At 43.0% G+C, this 16,764-nt stretch overlaps 1 protein-coding gene across 1 annotated transcript; it reads right to left on the minus strand.

Moving 5' to 3' along the window:
• Positions 1 to 3,777: 3,777 nt before the first annotated feature.
• Positions 3,778 to 16,459, minus strand: LOC131218920 (uncharacterized). Its single transcript, XM_058213801.1, has 2 exons — positions 14,794 to 16,459; positions 3,778 to 4,288 (listed from the first exon to the last, which is right to left on the minus strand). Exon 1 carries the CDS (start codon positions 16,280 to 16,282, stop codon positions 14,819 to 14,821), a length of 1,464 nt encoding a protein of 487 aa, XP_058069784.1. The 5' UTR covers positions 16,283 to 16,459; the 3' UTR covers positions 3,778 to 4,288; positions 14,794 to 14,818.
• Between the last annotated feature and the right edge of the window lie 305 nt (positions 16,460 to 16,764).

A 16,764-nucleotide genomic window follows, 5' to 3' on the forward strand; every position in this document is an offset into this window, starting at 1 on the left:
GATTTCGATTTGTTAAGGCCAATTGTATAGGCCGATTCCGATTATCGAGGCCAAGTATCGAGGCCGATTCCGATTTGTCGAGGACGATTGTATAAGTTGATTCCAATTGTCAAGGTCAAGTATCGAGGCCGATTTCGATTTGTCGAGGCCGATTGTATAGGCCGATTCTGATTGTCGAGGCCAAGTATCGAGGCCAATTCCGATTTGTCGAGGCCGATTGTATAGGCCGATTCTGATTGTCGAGGCTAAGTATCGAGGCTGATTCCGATTGTCGAGGCCAAGTATCGAGGCCGATTCTGATTTGTTGAAGCCGATTGTATAGGTCGATTCCGATAATCGAGGCCGATTCTAATTTTTCGAGGCCCATTATGATGTATTTGAGGCCCATGGGCAAGGCCTATCGTGATGCATTCATGACCCATGGGTAAGGCCCACTGTGATGTATTCGTGGCCTATGGGCAAGGCCCATTGGGATATGTATTAGGCCCATGACGCATGACCCATTTGATGTATTCAAAACCCATGTGTGGGGCCCATGTATCATGTATTTGAGGCCCATGAGTAGGGCCCACTTATTATGTATATGCGGCCTATGAGTAAGGTCCACTGTGTTGAATATTAGGCCCTTGTGTGAGGCCATGGGCCCATTATATGTTTAGCTCTATGTGGGCCATTCCTTGGGGGCAATGTTGGTTAAATGTCCACATTATTAAGTTCGATTATTGGTGCCGGTTATCAATACCGATTACGAGTATACCATTCGATACCAATTATGAGTATGTGATAGCATAGCACCATGATACATGCCCACACGCATCATCCACATGTTTGTTATGAGATGTGATTGACCATTGCACATGTCATTAGGCAGGTTGATATGAGACTCCCCGATAGGCGGAGGTTATCTCACATGAGTGCACGGCATGCGCAGGATTGATGTATGACTGGATTGTATGACTCATGCATCTTGCATTGTGATTACAGTACGCCTTAGCGACGTCAGGGCCGTAGCCTCCACAAGCATATCGTGGATGGCCATATAGGACACCGAAAATCTATTACAAGTATCGGGTTGCCATATATGGCCCTGGATGAAAATCTCTAAACCCTCTTGGTACCAGAGGACGCCTCGACGTCGAGACCGAGTGAATACATGAGTGCCCGAGTGCTAAATACCAGGAGGCTGCGTCTCCCACTGTGTCGTGGTCGGTTGGGAGGGGGTGTGGCCTTACCCACCCGAGAGCAGGGGGCATTGCTAAGTTGAGTTTGACCAGCTCGTGAATTGGTCCGCTATCGACGTGCCGGATAGGTATTGACAAACTATTGGCCAGGCGGATAGTGAGGTCTTTTCCACTCGCTGGGCTACGCGGCCGGCTGGGGCGGTAGCCGGCTTGGAGTGTACTAGACCTCGGTGATGATCCTAAAGATATACAGTACTAATTTGTGGAGTAGGAGTTGCATACTCATTCATTCATTTATTCATTATCCACTCGGGCTGGTGGTGCGCAACTATTTGTTACATGTACCTTCGCAATGGCCAGGATTTCGGTTGAGGTGCGCAATTGACCTGAGATCAGGAGTTTACCACATGAGTCTGACTATCCAAATTTATGTATGGGACTGGTTTGAATAGAAGTCCCTTGTGATGGACCCCATAGCCTGCGATACTACGTACTATCATCCCGACTTCACACTCCAGCATGGTCATTCCATTCGCACTGCATATTGCATTACATTCGCGGCATATGGCATTTTGGGTTACCTGTGTTTCTGTATTTATATGGTTTAGATACGGCATCTGATATTTGACTCTTTATGACTCCTCAATTGTATAGTTGATCTGTATTGCGTATTCTGATATTATTTGACTCATGGACTTGTCAGTATTTTCGCTTACTTTGGTAACGTATGATTCATGACCTTGCGCCTATTTCGACATTGTATAATTATGACATTGCATTGAATACTTGGCACTTACCTTGTGCACACACATACACCACCCTCTAAGCTTTTTATAAGCTTATGCATGATAGATGTGTGCAGGTGATGTTAAGTTGCAGCAGTGTTGAGCTTGGAGCGTGTAGCAGTCTTCTGGAGCTTGATTTTTTATTTTTGTATTTCCCTTTCAGCATTGTACTCAAATGATTATATTAGTGGATGGATGATGATGATGTTGCCTTTGTGAATTGAGTAATCTCGTAGTTATGCTTATTACGAGTAAATGTATAAAAAAATAATAATAACAAAATCTTCCTTGTAGGATCTCAGGATCGGAATCTGGCGTCTGGATGCTAGGAGCCGAGAATGGGGTACTATGGAGGCTGTCGGCACCGGATTCGGTGATTGAGATTCCTGTGAATCTGATTTTCGGATTTGGGACGTGACACTTTCTGTTCTTTCCTCTCTCCCGATCTTGTGTCAAAAGGGCCTCTTACTGAGTAGACCCCTGAGACTTCCTCCTTGTCTCCTCATTAAAGAAGCAACTAGTTACCTGTTCCATGGACACCTTTCCGTCTGGCACACTCAGAGACACCACCAATGTCTCCCAATTATCAGGCAATGAGCTAAGCAATAGTAAAGCATGTAATTCATCGTCCAAGACCATCTTCATAGTGGAGAGATGGTTCAATATATTGCTAACTTTATTCATGGGCTCAGCCACAGAATCACCATCTTTGAACTTGATATTCACAAGTCGTCTTATCAGAAAAATTTTATTGTCAGCTGTCTTCCTCTCATACAGCCCTTGCAGTTTCAGTCATAGGCTAGCGGCTGAGGTTTCCGTAGACACATAGTAGAATACGGAATCGTCTAGCCATTGTCTAATAAACCCCACCACCTTCCGGTCCAACTTTTTCTAATCATCATCTAACATATCTTTTGACTTTGCTGATATGCCTTGAATTAGAGAATACAAGTCCTTGCAATAAAGCAAGTCCTCTATCTTAGCCTTCCATATGGTCCAGTTAGAACCATTAAGACTGATCATCCTACTGATCCCACTTCGTTCAACAAACCTAAACTCTCTGATACCACTTTGTTGGTGGTGTTGCACAATCAACCTGAACTCTCACCTCCCAAAACACTAGGATTATGGGATATGGTAAAGCAATGAAATAAATCAAAGCAAAAACCACACAACACGAGATTTTTACGTAGAAAACCCTCAAAGAGGTAAAAACCAAGGGACCTTGTCTAGAGCAACAATTCATAATGAAGTAGAACGTTACAACCTATCACAAGCACACACCGCTTGGATCAAACCTTCTTCACTCACGCAAGAGTGGATAAAAATAAGAGAATGATAAAAAACGGAGAGATCTCACCGATTACAAGGAGGTAGAAGCGTTGAGACGTTGACTGCGAAGTAGATCACCACTACGATCAGAACCTCCCTTCCACAAGCTTCCTCTCTCTCTTTTGCTCTTTCTCTCACCTTTTGATAGCCCTAAACCCTTTAGCAAACCCTTGTAAAGCTTTAGGAAACTCTCTTACATTACCCTAGAATAATCTTAAGACCCCTATTTATAGTTTAGACAACTTCCTTCCGCACCTCTTGCGAAATCGCCTCAAATTTACGCAGTCCACACCAAATCTGAACTGAATCTGCGTAATTCTCGACTAGTCGAGCCGGGCCCTTGACTAGTCGAGTGGCCCACTCGACTGTTCATGTAACATCCTAATTCTCATAACCCGAGGACGATCGCTCGAGTACAAGAACCCGAGGGTTGCGTCATGAAGTAAAACTACCATTCAACTAATTACCAACACAATTCATAGCAACAAGATATAACCATGGTATAAACTAACCAGAGGAGTTCAACATACATGAATAAGTGTAAGAAGTAAAGCAAGATCCCACAGCAGGGGATTTTTAATTACAAATTCAAATAAGTCACATAAAAGTAATGCCAAAAAACAAGAAGGTAGATAATTCTTATATCATCAGTGGAGCTCTATCGGCTCAACCAGGTCAGCATACTGTCCTTCCTCTCCATACTCCTCATTAGCTACACCAGGGGTGTTGCTATAGGCGCCTTCCTCCATTACACCTGTGTCTATTTGCTGCAACCGCACGATTGGATGAGTGAAAACTCAGTGAAAATTTTCCTCATAGATTCAACTATATCACATCATTCCAAAATAGGTTAACAAATCATATTCAATTTATAGAGCAATACGACTACTTATGCATTTGCATGAATGTATGAATGTATGTTCAAGTCACAGATCTGGGTATGCCCATCCAGCTGTCAAAATAAAAGACCGCCCGTGGTAGGTAGAATACCTGAAAAAGGCCATGATGGTGAGTGCACCCAAGGATGACCTCTTGGAAAAGTACTCGGGGTACGCCCAAGGAGGTATTTAAAATCCTGGAAAAGCCTCATGAAAGGGAAGAGTGCCCAAAGCAATACAACTGCACATGCTCTGGCCATCGAACCAAGTGTGGCTTACATCGAGTACTCGGAAAAACTCATGTCATGCGTGGATGTTATCCACCATGATACTAAAGTAAAAACCATAGGATTGACAAGATTGTTCTCACAAACATGATTAAGGTTCATGACCTTTTAATAGGGTTGATCGACCACACATGATTGCCATATAAATCCATCTACTTTGATCAAAGTCTAACTAAGGCCCATAAATGTAGTATATCACATCAAGTTTTCACAACATCCCTCCAAAGGTGGCATTCCACACTTAGGTCTCATTATACAACACTGAGAATAGATGGAAACATCATATCATATGTCGTCACTTGGTAGAATGTCACTCCAAGTTGGACCATTACTAATATGACTTAAAGAGTGCTATACCAAGTCCCAATCACATGTGTGTCACATATAGAAATCGAGTAAATAGACATTTGCATATTAGCTCATTCTCAACTCAACCGTTTAAGAATGAGAGAAGTAGCTTACTATTCCAAGACTTCCTCATAAGCATGATCAAGACTTCATTAGATTCAATTTATAACTATCTAGCATATATAAAGAGTTAATGGAGTAAACCCATCATGAAACAAGATTATCACTTCCTAGTGCAACTAGTAGAAACATGCATGTACATAAGCAATTCCAATTATGGCATGGTGATCTAAAAGCAATTTTCATAAAATATGTTAGGGTAACATAATTTGAAATATTCTTACATGCTTACAACATCAATTCAAGACTAAGGGAACAACAATCAATATTTTCACAATTACAATGTCTTAGGCTTAAATTATCTTAGAATTCGTTGAAATGAAGAAGCTATGGGGGATATCCCTCACCTAAAGTAGATGGAGTGGATGCTCTTCTTAACTTGTACTTCAACTTGCAAGGTGGGTCTGATTAGTTTTAATCAAAGGAGATGTAAATCAAATTCCATTCTAGTTTAAGTATGATTCATAGATAATTTAAGATTGCTTTTACTCACCTGATTTGAGATTGACTGCTAGGGAGTATTTCCCAAGGATGTCAGTTTGCAAATGGCACCTAGATGATACATTTCAATGTACTAGTGAGTTAGAACCGAGTTGACCCGGTTGAGGGTTCTCAACCATCGATTAGTTAAGCTTACCTCAAGGGTTTAGTTAATAACCGGGTTAGATCAAATATTCATTGGATCAAATGTTCCCCAACTCATCCATCATTAGTTGGAGTTAGCTTGTTTTAGATGAAAAATTGACCGGAGTCGACTTGCAAATGAGGGTAGAGTTGACTCGGTTAATTAAAATGATTGAGTCAGCCCCAAAGTGGGCAGATCTCAGTTGCCACGAGTTGGGATTTAGGCTGACAGGGAAAACCTGTATTCCAGGTCCCACTAAGTCAGAACTTCTGATTCAGAATCAATTCTGAGTCACTGACTCAGTGACGACTCGACTCACAACTCATATCCTCAAGAGTATACAAAACTCAGGTTGGATGAGATCTGCCTGAACCGAGTTGTCCCAGTCAGGGGACCCGTTCATGGGTTCTATTTGAGTCGATTCTTTCAACATCTCTTGAGTGAGGTTTAGGATGGTACAGGCCCAACTCAACAGAAATCGAGTTGAGTCAACTCATGAGTTAGACAGTAGCAGATTGGATAAATGGGTTTGATGTATTACCTGGGCAGAGACTACCCCTATCGTTGATGAAGTTGCAACCCGAACACGCTCTCTACAACAGCTAGCTGTTTTAATGGAAGATCTCATCTACCATTGTAGCGAGGTCCGGGTGAACCTCATGACACATTTGATCGAATCAGGATGCTGATTTCGGGGAGCTGGCTAGGCTTGAGAACTCGTCCAGCGCTACAGAAACTCGGCGCTGAGTCGGTTGGATGGAGCTGGTTCGGTGCTACTTAAATGGTAGTCGGCTTGATTCCTAAATCGGAATGGCTGTTGGATGAAGGTGCAGTCTCTATCTCACCCATCCATTCTTTCAGCAGCAGACGAGTCGGTTCGGATCAACTCGCTATCGGTGTGGCTGGGACGAGTTACAACAGAAACCTGTAACTCACTCCAACAAATGATCCTCCTTTCCTCACCCTTTCAATCTTCCTCCTCTCTCTCTCTCTCTCTCTCTCTCTCTCTTTCTCTCTCTCTCTCTACGATCCTAACTCAGTAATGAACAGCTCAAACTGAGTCGAGTTGCTACAGGGGCCTGCAACTCGCTCGGCTGTGCGTTTTCTCTCCCTCCCTATTTCTTCTTTACTATTTCCACTCTTTCTTTCTTGGGATTTGCCCTAAAAAAACGGATACTTATAGTTGTTTCTTCTTCTGGGTCTTTCTATAGCTAATCTCAAAGGTTAGCGCTAATTTGATATTTAATAGTTGGGAACGACTAGTCATTAGAGTCTCTCCATGAGTCGGATCTTGTACGTGGGCCTTGGATTCAGTCTCTGATAGACATTAGAGGGGATGGGCTACGAGATGGACGACTTGGATTTGAGGGATAGCTACCATTACAGAAAATGGGTCACACAGTCGGTTTGGGGAAGATGCTCGGCTGATAATGGTATCTTCGAGTGGGACGGTTGATTCCTCGATCCGGTACGCTCAGATGGTCCAGATGATGCCCATCAGGCTTGTGGGTCACTCTCAACGATGATGGAATGCTATACGGTGAATGGGATTAGCCGCATGAATGCAATTTGCGCCGAATCCCTATCTCGCCAATTTCTCAGGATTTTCTCGTTTAACTATGAGAATTTCTAGCAACCCTAGAGCCGACGCTTAGGATTTGCTCAGGAGAAGCTTCTAGGTGTAAACGATCGGCTGAGATAGATTGTTTCCATAAACGGAATTATTCCTCCCGCCTCAAGTCGCCATCATGGCATTACCAGAAATAGGGTGATGACGGTGCTTTACATGGCATATAAGCGCGTGGCCTTGAGCTTACCTGGCCGATCGGATCACCAGCTAAACGCAGGCTCGAGAAGATCTCCCCATCCAGGCGTTGCGTCGAGGTGACCCTGCTGTTCCACTATACGAACGACCCAGCGGTCCACTCGATTACGATATCGACCAAGATCATGGTCGGTGGAACCCGTTGGTCGCGATAGACGGTCTGGATCACGGAGACGGTCCGTGATGGTGGGCCGACACGCGACGACAGTGGACCTCTACGTTTGAAATAGGAGAGCAGCGGGAAATTCGGTTTAAAATTCGATTTCCTACAAATGTATCGGGTCAAACTTAGATTGACCTGGCTTTAGGTTCCATGCACACCGTGTGTACATGGGTCTGTGCACACGCAACAGCTTAAAAGTGGGGCCCGCACAGTCCTTTGAGAGATCTGAGCCATTAGGTTTCTTAAACATCGAGACAGCAGATGTAGGCTATTAGGTGAGTTAGTCGACCAGTGCCTAGTGAGGTTAACCATCCAATTTCATAAGGAAACGAAAATTTTCTGTTTTTGAATTAGGAGTTGTTACAGGTCAAGCCCCACGTAATTCCAAACCAAATAGCTTGCTGGACTTTGAGTCCAGTGGCCCACTAGACCCGTCGAACAGTGCACTCGACTGGTCGAGCAACGCGATAATGCCAAGATTTGTGGCATCCGATCCGCACTACATCTCCTCTGAACTAAGGAGGAAAACCCCATCATTAGCATCATGTGTAAGTAGAGATAACTTGTGATAGTCAAATTATTCTTTTATAGCAAATGACAAAATTACATTTTAGGTATGTGGATAATAACCTAGATATTTCAACAACCAGCTACTTTAATACCCAGGTATCACTGTTACTTTACAATTGCAATTTCTTGTTGGGATGGTACTCTAGCAGCGCATCTTGATTCCCAGCAACTAGAAAAAATTAGCACTGTGGACAAGTTCGTACAACATCTTTTTTTTGTTGCAGCCCAAAAACTTATCTCACCAAAGGCGATTTTTAGGGTAGGGATGTTGGTTTTTTGACGAAAATACCCCTACCTATTAGGATAAGTAGCTAGAAAAAAATAGGGGTATTTTCATCTTTCTAGGTTTATCCGTACGAACAATGGTCTACATTGGTGCTTAAGGTTTTTTTTGGTCCAATGAAAAAAGGCGGGTAATACGTTCGGTCTATACCACGCAAAATCCCCGAGAACTAACTTGTTTGCGTTTGGCTGGCCTATAAAGTAAAAAATCGGTGTTGTTATTTCATTTATTTATTAAGAAGTACCAAATTGGAGAGACTAGTGTGGCTCATCTTTTTATGAAATCAAACTCAACTTTTAACTTTAAATTTTAAATTATTTGATAGAAATTATGATAGGACCGAATATTGCACTGTGATGGAAGAATACAAATGTAAGTAATGGAAGGGTCATGAATCAATGGCATCAGATAAATAAATGGTTACGAAAGGCTGCCTAATACTTTACAAGATGGACATGTATGAATTAATGGTGTAATGGCCCACAGGAATATATTGTTTATTTGTAACACGCTGATCCAATGGGCTCCATCTTCCTATGTGGACCCCACATGAGTTCACCTGTGATTATAATAGACCATTAGATAGGAGGGAACCTGGCCCATTTTTAATTTGATCATGCTGGGAGTCAACAAGTGGAATCAAGCTGGTCATTTTTCATTTTCTTTAAGTGTGGCCCGCCAGATTAGCGGATCTAGCTAATTTTTGGGCCAGCGAATCCTTGTGGTGGGGCGCACCCGATGAGTGGCTTGGATTTTGGATGTTGGCACACGTGATGACTAACACACTTAATAGGCATTGAGTGCACATAAAGGTCACAATAATCATAAAGGTCTAACAGATAAGCATGAAATGGATGGATCTAAAGAGAAATTGTAAACAATCCAAGTTACGGCCAAAATTAGAGAGTTAAGATTATTCAGTTAGCAAGATTTTTAAGTCATGTTCTATCCATATCAAGGCCCACAATTTTGAGGGTTTGGATCGATGTATATGCCTGCCGTTTATGCCTCCCCAAACCTTTTTTTTCCGGCTTTTTGAAGAGAAGATTGCTATTAAAAAGCAAGGATGCTACATTCATGAACGTGTGCCTGATCACCAAGATTTTGTCAACAATCCACTCCATCCATCAACGTCACCAGCTTATGTCAGGACATGAGCACAAAAATGGGGCAGATTCAAAACTCAAGTTGGCCATATGATACGGAGCGGTGGGACGGAAACACCCACCCTGGAGACCTTCCCAGGGCACACTGTGATGCTCATATGCCATCCACAACTTTCGTAAGGTTACTCTCTCTGAGCTGAACTAAAAACCCTGGAGATCATCCAGTTAGCTCGGTTAAATAGCTCCACTCGACTCCAAAAAGCTCAACTCTACTCGACTCGAAACTATATTCGTGCCAAGTCCAACTGATTTTTTGAGCTTGAAAATATTGCTGGCGGAGTCCGAACTAGATTGAACTTGACTTGACTCAGCTCGGAACTTGACTGGGTTTGAATGGATTCGACTCGGATTGGGTTCACTTAGTATAAATATTTTGTATATATTTATATATTTAAATAAATTATATATATTATTTATATTATAATATATATTTTATATTAAAAACCATAAAACCTAAACTCGAACTCAACTCGTAGGCTTGAATTCAGCTTGAAAGATTGAGCTCGAGCTGGCCCGAGCTACTGACCGAGCCGAGCCGAACCGAGCTGCCCGGTCAGGCTCAAGGACCAAGCTAAGCCAAGTTTGGTATAGGGTAGCCTGCTGGCCAAGCCGAGCCAAGTTCAAGCTGGGGTAGCTTGCTAGCCGAGTTGGGCTAAGCTCGACTCATGTACAACTCTCCATATTAGTCTGATTCAAAACTTTTGGCCCAGCAAAAGGTTTCAATGTTGGGGTAATGAATCCCATTGTTTCCCATGGCATGCTCCACTAGTGTTTTGGATATGCCTCTCTTTTAGGGCCTGTTTGGCCAGGTGGATTGGAAGGGATTGAGTGATATTAGGATGGATGGCATGGGTTTCAAGGTAATGATAGTGTTGTCAGTGGATTGTCTTAAGATCCCTGGGATTGCTATATCCCGGGATTGCTATATCGAACCTGTTTGGCACGCCCGGCCAATCCCGGGATTAAACCTTCCCATCCCTTCCAATCCCTTAAACCAAACACGTCCCAGGCAAATTTGAACGGATTAGGGTGGATTGGATGGGATTTAAAGGTAATGATGGTGTTGTCAGTGGATTGTCTTAAGATCCATGGGATTGCTATATCCCGGGATCAGATCACCCAGTCTATTTGGCACGCCCGGCCAATCCCGGGATTTAACTTCCAATCCCTTCCAATCCTCTCGGCCAAATGGGCTCTTAGGCAAATTGGATGGGATTGGAAGATAGATCCCGGGATTGGCCACGCGTGCCAAACAGACACGGGATCCTGATCCCGGGATACAGCAATCCCATGGATCTTAAGACAATCCACTGACATCACCATCATTACCTTTAAATCCCATCTAATCTACCCTAATCCCTTCAAAATTGCCTAGGACGTGTTTGGTTCGAGGGATTGAAAGGGATTGGAAGGTTTAATCCTGGGATTGGCCGGGCGTGCCAAACAGACCCAATATAGCAATCCCGGGATATAGCAATCTCATAGATCTTGCACCAATCCACTGACGCAGCTATCATTACCTTGAAATCCGTGCAATCCACTCTAATACCATCCAATCCCATCCACTCTAGAGCCATGTCCTAACATGGCGTGAATGTCACATTGACATCACAATGGACGCTATATAGCTTCCACTAAAATGAACTTCCTAAAAAGGGACAGGCAATTGGGGTCCAATGTCATGGTTCTCCACTCTACATGGCAGGGTGACTCGTAGAGCTGGACACAAACCAACCGATCTAACTTGATTAGCGCGCTCGACTCGAAAGCTGGGTTCAAGCCAAGCTGTTTTTTTTTTTTAGTTCAAAAAAAAAATTAAAAAATCGAGCAGAGCTTGAGCTCGACTCAACTTGAAACTGGCTCAAACTTGATTCAGTTCAACTCGGCTCGAGCTCAACTCAATTTATAGCTTGTGTGTGTATAAGATAAAATCTATCTTCACCCTTCGTGACTTTCATTTCAGCTTGTTTTATAAAATAGCTCCAGGCTCAAACTTGAACTCGGCTCGAGCTAGCCCAAGTTGCTGATCTAACCTAGCTGAATAGGCCACTACAGCTCAAGGACCGAGCCAAGCTGAACTCAGGCTGAGGTAGCCTGCTGGCCAAATCAAGCTGAGCCTTGCCAAGCGCGACCCAGTTCAGCTCGTGTCAAGCTCTAGTCTCACTCATAGTCGGATTAGGACATGAGATCCCTATAAAGTGGGGTTACAAGAATCCGTTGTGACATGGAGCCCAGTGGGGCCCACCGGGATGTATGTATTAGTATCTACTCTGATCATTGGTCGTGTTGGCAATGTCAAAATGTTAGCCCAAAAATGAGATGAATTCAAGACTCAAGTGGGCTAGACCAAAAGGTGGGTTTTTCCATCCCAACTATTTGATCTTGTGTGACACACCTAATTTTTGGATCTTCTTCATTTTCATCATGTCCTAAAATGAGCGGGCAAAATCGATAAACAGACGGAAATGCTTGAAGGTACTGATACCGTAGCCTTCAAAGAGACAATAGAAACAAAATTAGTTTATGGATAGGTCCACTGGGATCATTTTTGACACATACACCGTTCATGATACAGCCACTTAGATGGACGGCTCTGATTTCCATACCTCCATGCCAAGTCTACTGCGGATAGAGGACTCTAACAGGGCTCTACCGTGTAAAAGTATACAGGTTTGCTCGGATACATCCTAATGCATTAGGATGTAATATGCAGGACTTCAGCCATCAGAATTGAGTGCTTCTCAAGGATGGGAAATGCCCAAAAATATCTTTAGATTGAATATTTCAACCATTTCTTAGACTAGAGAAAGGTTATTATCACCTTCCTTTTTCCAAGTAAAAGAATCAAACTTCAAATAGTTGAAATAATCAAATGTTGAATAATATCTATATTTATGGTCTATTCACTAAACAAGGTGAAATACATTGTATACACAATTTGAATCATTGGAAGTGGAAAGACATGATTCAAAAGCTAAAGACTTTTTTTTTTAATAATAAGCACACCCCCACACACCACAATGGTTACTGGAAACCATCACCATAGTGTTAAAATTCTTGTGAGTCTACCACTAAGCCATAAGTAAAGACCCAACTAAAGACTTAATCACAATGTATCTTGTTGGGATACGTATGGATGCACTGGGGCAAACTTCAAGTGAACAAAGCTTATATAACAAGAAGAAAAAAAGATAGACTAGTTCCCTCCGACATGGTGGAAGGTGCTGTGCAAAAACACCGGCGTACAATCCATGCAAGTAACGCAAATCCACAAAAGAAAAGAGTCGATCCAAAAGCCAAAAGGAAAATTTTAAGACGAGATGCAGAGATTTACATAGGTCAGCAACATGCTTACGTCCATAAGGCAAAAATGAGGAGCTTTCTTCTTCGACAAAACAAAGAGTATAAAGGCTTACCACTCTTTTGCCATACAAGAATCTCCCATCAAGGAAGACGAGTAAAGATTACCCTCTCTCTCTCTACATGTGTTCCCTTTACAAAGACAATACACTATCCACAGAGCAATTGACAAAACCTAGAGAAACTAGACTTCTCAAGTAAAGAGAGGACATTTCTCTTATCAATAGGAAAGCCTTGTGCATTTATTACCACCTCAACATTCTCTCATTTGAAGATTAATTTTTCTAATAATGTAAAAAACACTCTCAATAACAATTGTCCAAACATCACCTACCACTAGATAACAAGTCTACGAGAAGTCATATATCAAATAAATTTCTTTCTTACAATAGGTTTCGTTAGCATGTCTAGCTACCATGTCATCGTTAGTATGAATTTTTTGTAGTAAGATTTATCTAATTTTAATCATGTCATGAATAAAACTACATTATACATCAATGTGCATAATCTGAGCATGAAATATTGGATTTTTATCTAAGCATAACATGCTTGAATCATTATAATAAATCACCATTACTTTCTACTTGAATTTCAATTTTTATAGTAATCTTTATAAAAACTAGTTAGACTTACATAGACAAGGAAACTAGACTTCAAAAAGTATTTGTAAACTTAAGAGAGGGCGTTTCCGAATGGGAAGAAACAACTCATGTGTTCGTACATCTCACCTCATAGGTGGACCCACCACAACGTATGTATGACATCAAATCTGTGGATTTTGTGCACCTGGCCATATTCTCCTGATAGCCCAAATGTAAGGCTAATCCAAAACTCAAGTGGTACAAACCATGTAAAATCATGCCCAAAAGTGCCAAAATTAGCATGGTTTGAGTGCTGGAATCCGGAGTTCATGTTCATCCTTGTGAGGTGGGACACGTCTTCTTAATGAATTGAAGCACAACTGAAACCAACGTGGCCCCCACATACATTCTGAAATGTTTTAACTGTGAGCTCTCCTCCTCAAATAGAGGAATTGAGTGTGAGCCCTGCTGTTCCCAACTCCCAACTGTTCCTTGTGGTGGGAACCACCTGTGTTTTGGATCGGCCCGATTTTTTATAATTGCTAGTGAAATTGAATGGGGGCAACTGATAGACGGATGTGGGCCCACCATCATAGAGGACCCGGCCTCGAAGAGAGAAAACAAAACATAAACAGAAAGGCAAACAAAAAGCATACATGTGGGGCCCACCCACGACGAAAGAATGCTTGGTTATAATGACCCCAAAAGTAACCGTGGTTAGATAACCACAGCCACTGAAGTGGACGCATCCAAAATCGACAGCATGGGTATCTCGCCGTCCATTTTGTAGGCCCTTAAATGAATGGCATTGATCAACCAATCATGGTCCACCGTTATCATAGATTGGCCCATTGTGCCCACACCACTATAGATAAGGAAACAAAATCCCGTGTAATAAAAGCGCGAGAATTCGTAGTTTCATACACACGCGAGTTGTAATGCGATTTTAAAGGAAGCGGATTTGGTCCTGGCCGTCCTGTCCGGTCAAGGATCTGTGAGACCCACCGCGATGTATAGGTTTTATCCACTCCATCCATCAATTTTGCCAGATCATCTCAGGATACGAACCAACGGTGGATGTCATCGTCACCGCTGCTTCCTGTTGTGTGGTCCACTAGAGATTTATATCTGCCATACCCTAAAATGATCTGGAAAAATAGATGGACGGCGTGAATAAAATCCATACAATACGGTGGCCCAGCCCTGCACTCCAGGATTACTTTCCAGACGAAATCCGCATCAGATTTTAAAAACAGAATTATATACAAGATAGCAGTCGGAGTATATACCTATTTAATGCTACGGAGGCAGCAGCTACAATACACTCGCAGTTTCAGTGTATCTACCTCTTCCCGACGGCCTACCCCTTCTGCTGGAGCACTGAAACCCTGCGGGAGCACCGTCAGAAATATCATCCTTCCTAACCCACGTCTGATACACCGCAGCCCTCCCTCGCAAACCCCTCCTTCCAAATCGACATCTATTCTGAGCCGTAGAGCTCTCATCTGCTCCATACGAACCGTCCATTTCCCTCCTCTTCTCACAGTCAGCCACCACTATCTGACGAACGGGCTCCTGCCTTCCTCCGCGACGCCTCCTCTTTTGAAAGAAACCTCTATTCTCAGCCGTAGATTTCTCATCCGCTCTATCAAAACTGTCCACTTCCACCTTCTCACAATCAGCAACCACTATCTGACGAACGGGCTCCGGCTTCCGTCCTGAATCCGTCTTCCTTTGAAAACGAACTACATTCTCAGCCGTAGATTTCTCATCCGCTTCATCCGAACCGTCTTTTTTCCTCGGCTTCTCAAAATCAACGACCACCATCTGACGCATAGGCTCCTCCGGCCTCCCTCTGAGACCCTTTCTTCGAGAATTACCTCTCTTGTCGGCAGTAGATCTCTCATCCACTCCATCCGAACCGTCCAATTCCCCCGGCTTCTCACAATCAAGAAACAGTGTCTGACGCAAAGACTCCGGCCTCCCTCCGCCACCCTTCTTATTGGTTCGAAAACTACTTCTCGTAGCCGTAGATCTCTTATTCGCTCCATCCGAACCGTTCTTCTCACGATCAACTATCTTAGGCACGAGCTTCGTCCTCCATTCAAAATCCTGCTTCAGTAGAGAATCACCTCTCTTCTCAGCCGTCGATTTCGCACCCGATCCATCCATTTCCCCTGTCTTCTCACAATCACAAATTGCAAGATCCCCAATCTTCTGAATAATCTCCAGCGTCGGAACGGAGATTTTCATTGAAATCTCACCGCTTTTGGACCGATCTCTCCCCGCCGAATCCCCTTCCAATTTTCCCAGACTGGCATCGAGGGTTTCTTTCACCTTCATCTTCCTTTTAAGCTTTTTCTTCCCTAACTTCTTGGGCTCTTCCACCTTTCGCTCCTGACCGTCGATTTCTCCTTCAACGGCAGGGATGATTCTATCCTTCTGGAAGCGACTTTTGTGGTATTTTCCGGAAAAGCGTTTTGGGGCTTTGGCTTCTAGGGTTTTGAGGGATTTTTGAAGCAGCTTTTCTCTCTCCTTTTCTTCGTCCTCTTCTCTCTGCTTCTGTAGCTGCCTTTCTCTCTCTTCTTCTTCTTCTCTCTGCTTCTGTAGCTGCCTCTCTCTCTCTTCTTCTTCTTCTCTCTGCTTCTGTAGCTGCCTCTCTCTCTCTTCTTCTTCTTCTCTCTGCTTCTGCTGTTCTCTGAGTTTCAGTTCTTGGAGCTGTTGAAGGGTAACGTAGTTCGATGGCAGAGATGGTAATTTCTTCTTCGGATCCTCCATCTTCTCTCCTTCTTCAGCGAAGGAGGGTATTTTGGGGATTTTAGAAAATTGGGGGAGACGGAGAATCTGCCAATGAAGCTGCAGGCAATGGACACTTTCGGAAATAACGGACACCACCTTCTTTTCGTACAGCTCTTTCTTCCTCTCCAAGGAATCAAGATGATCGGGCGGACAATGAATGTCTATAAACTTTCACACGGATGATTACACGTGGCATATGTAAAACCGTTCAAATAGTGGCCAGACTTCAATGGAAGGTTAAAACTAGTTGAATGGTTACAATTGGTGGCAATCGAATGAATGGTTAAAAGTGAAGTTTTCGGCGGCTGAGATTCAATATAAAAAAATCTATTGAGGAGAAAATCATAAGATTGATCTGATTTTTGATTTTCGCTAACATCTAAAGTAGGCCCACTATTTGGACGGTTTTGATTTGAGTTAAATGTAGAGACAGGCGACAAATCGGGTTGCATGTGTATAAT

Source organism: Magnolia sinica, chromosome 11, assembly GCF_029962835.1.
Source record: "Magnolia sinica isolate HGM2019 chromosome 11, MsV1, whole genome shotgun sequence".
NCBI lineage: Eukaryota > Viridiplantae > Streptophyta > Magnoliopsida > Magnoliales > Magnoliaceae > Magnolia > Magnolia sinica.

Excerpts from the sequence above, each read along its gene's own strand:
- LOC131218920 (XM_058213801.1), bottom strand. The coding sequence starts at position 16,282 with ATGGAGGATCCGAAGAAGAAATTACCATCTCTGCCATCGAACTACGTT.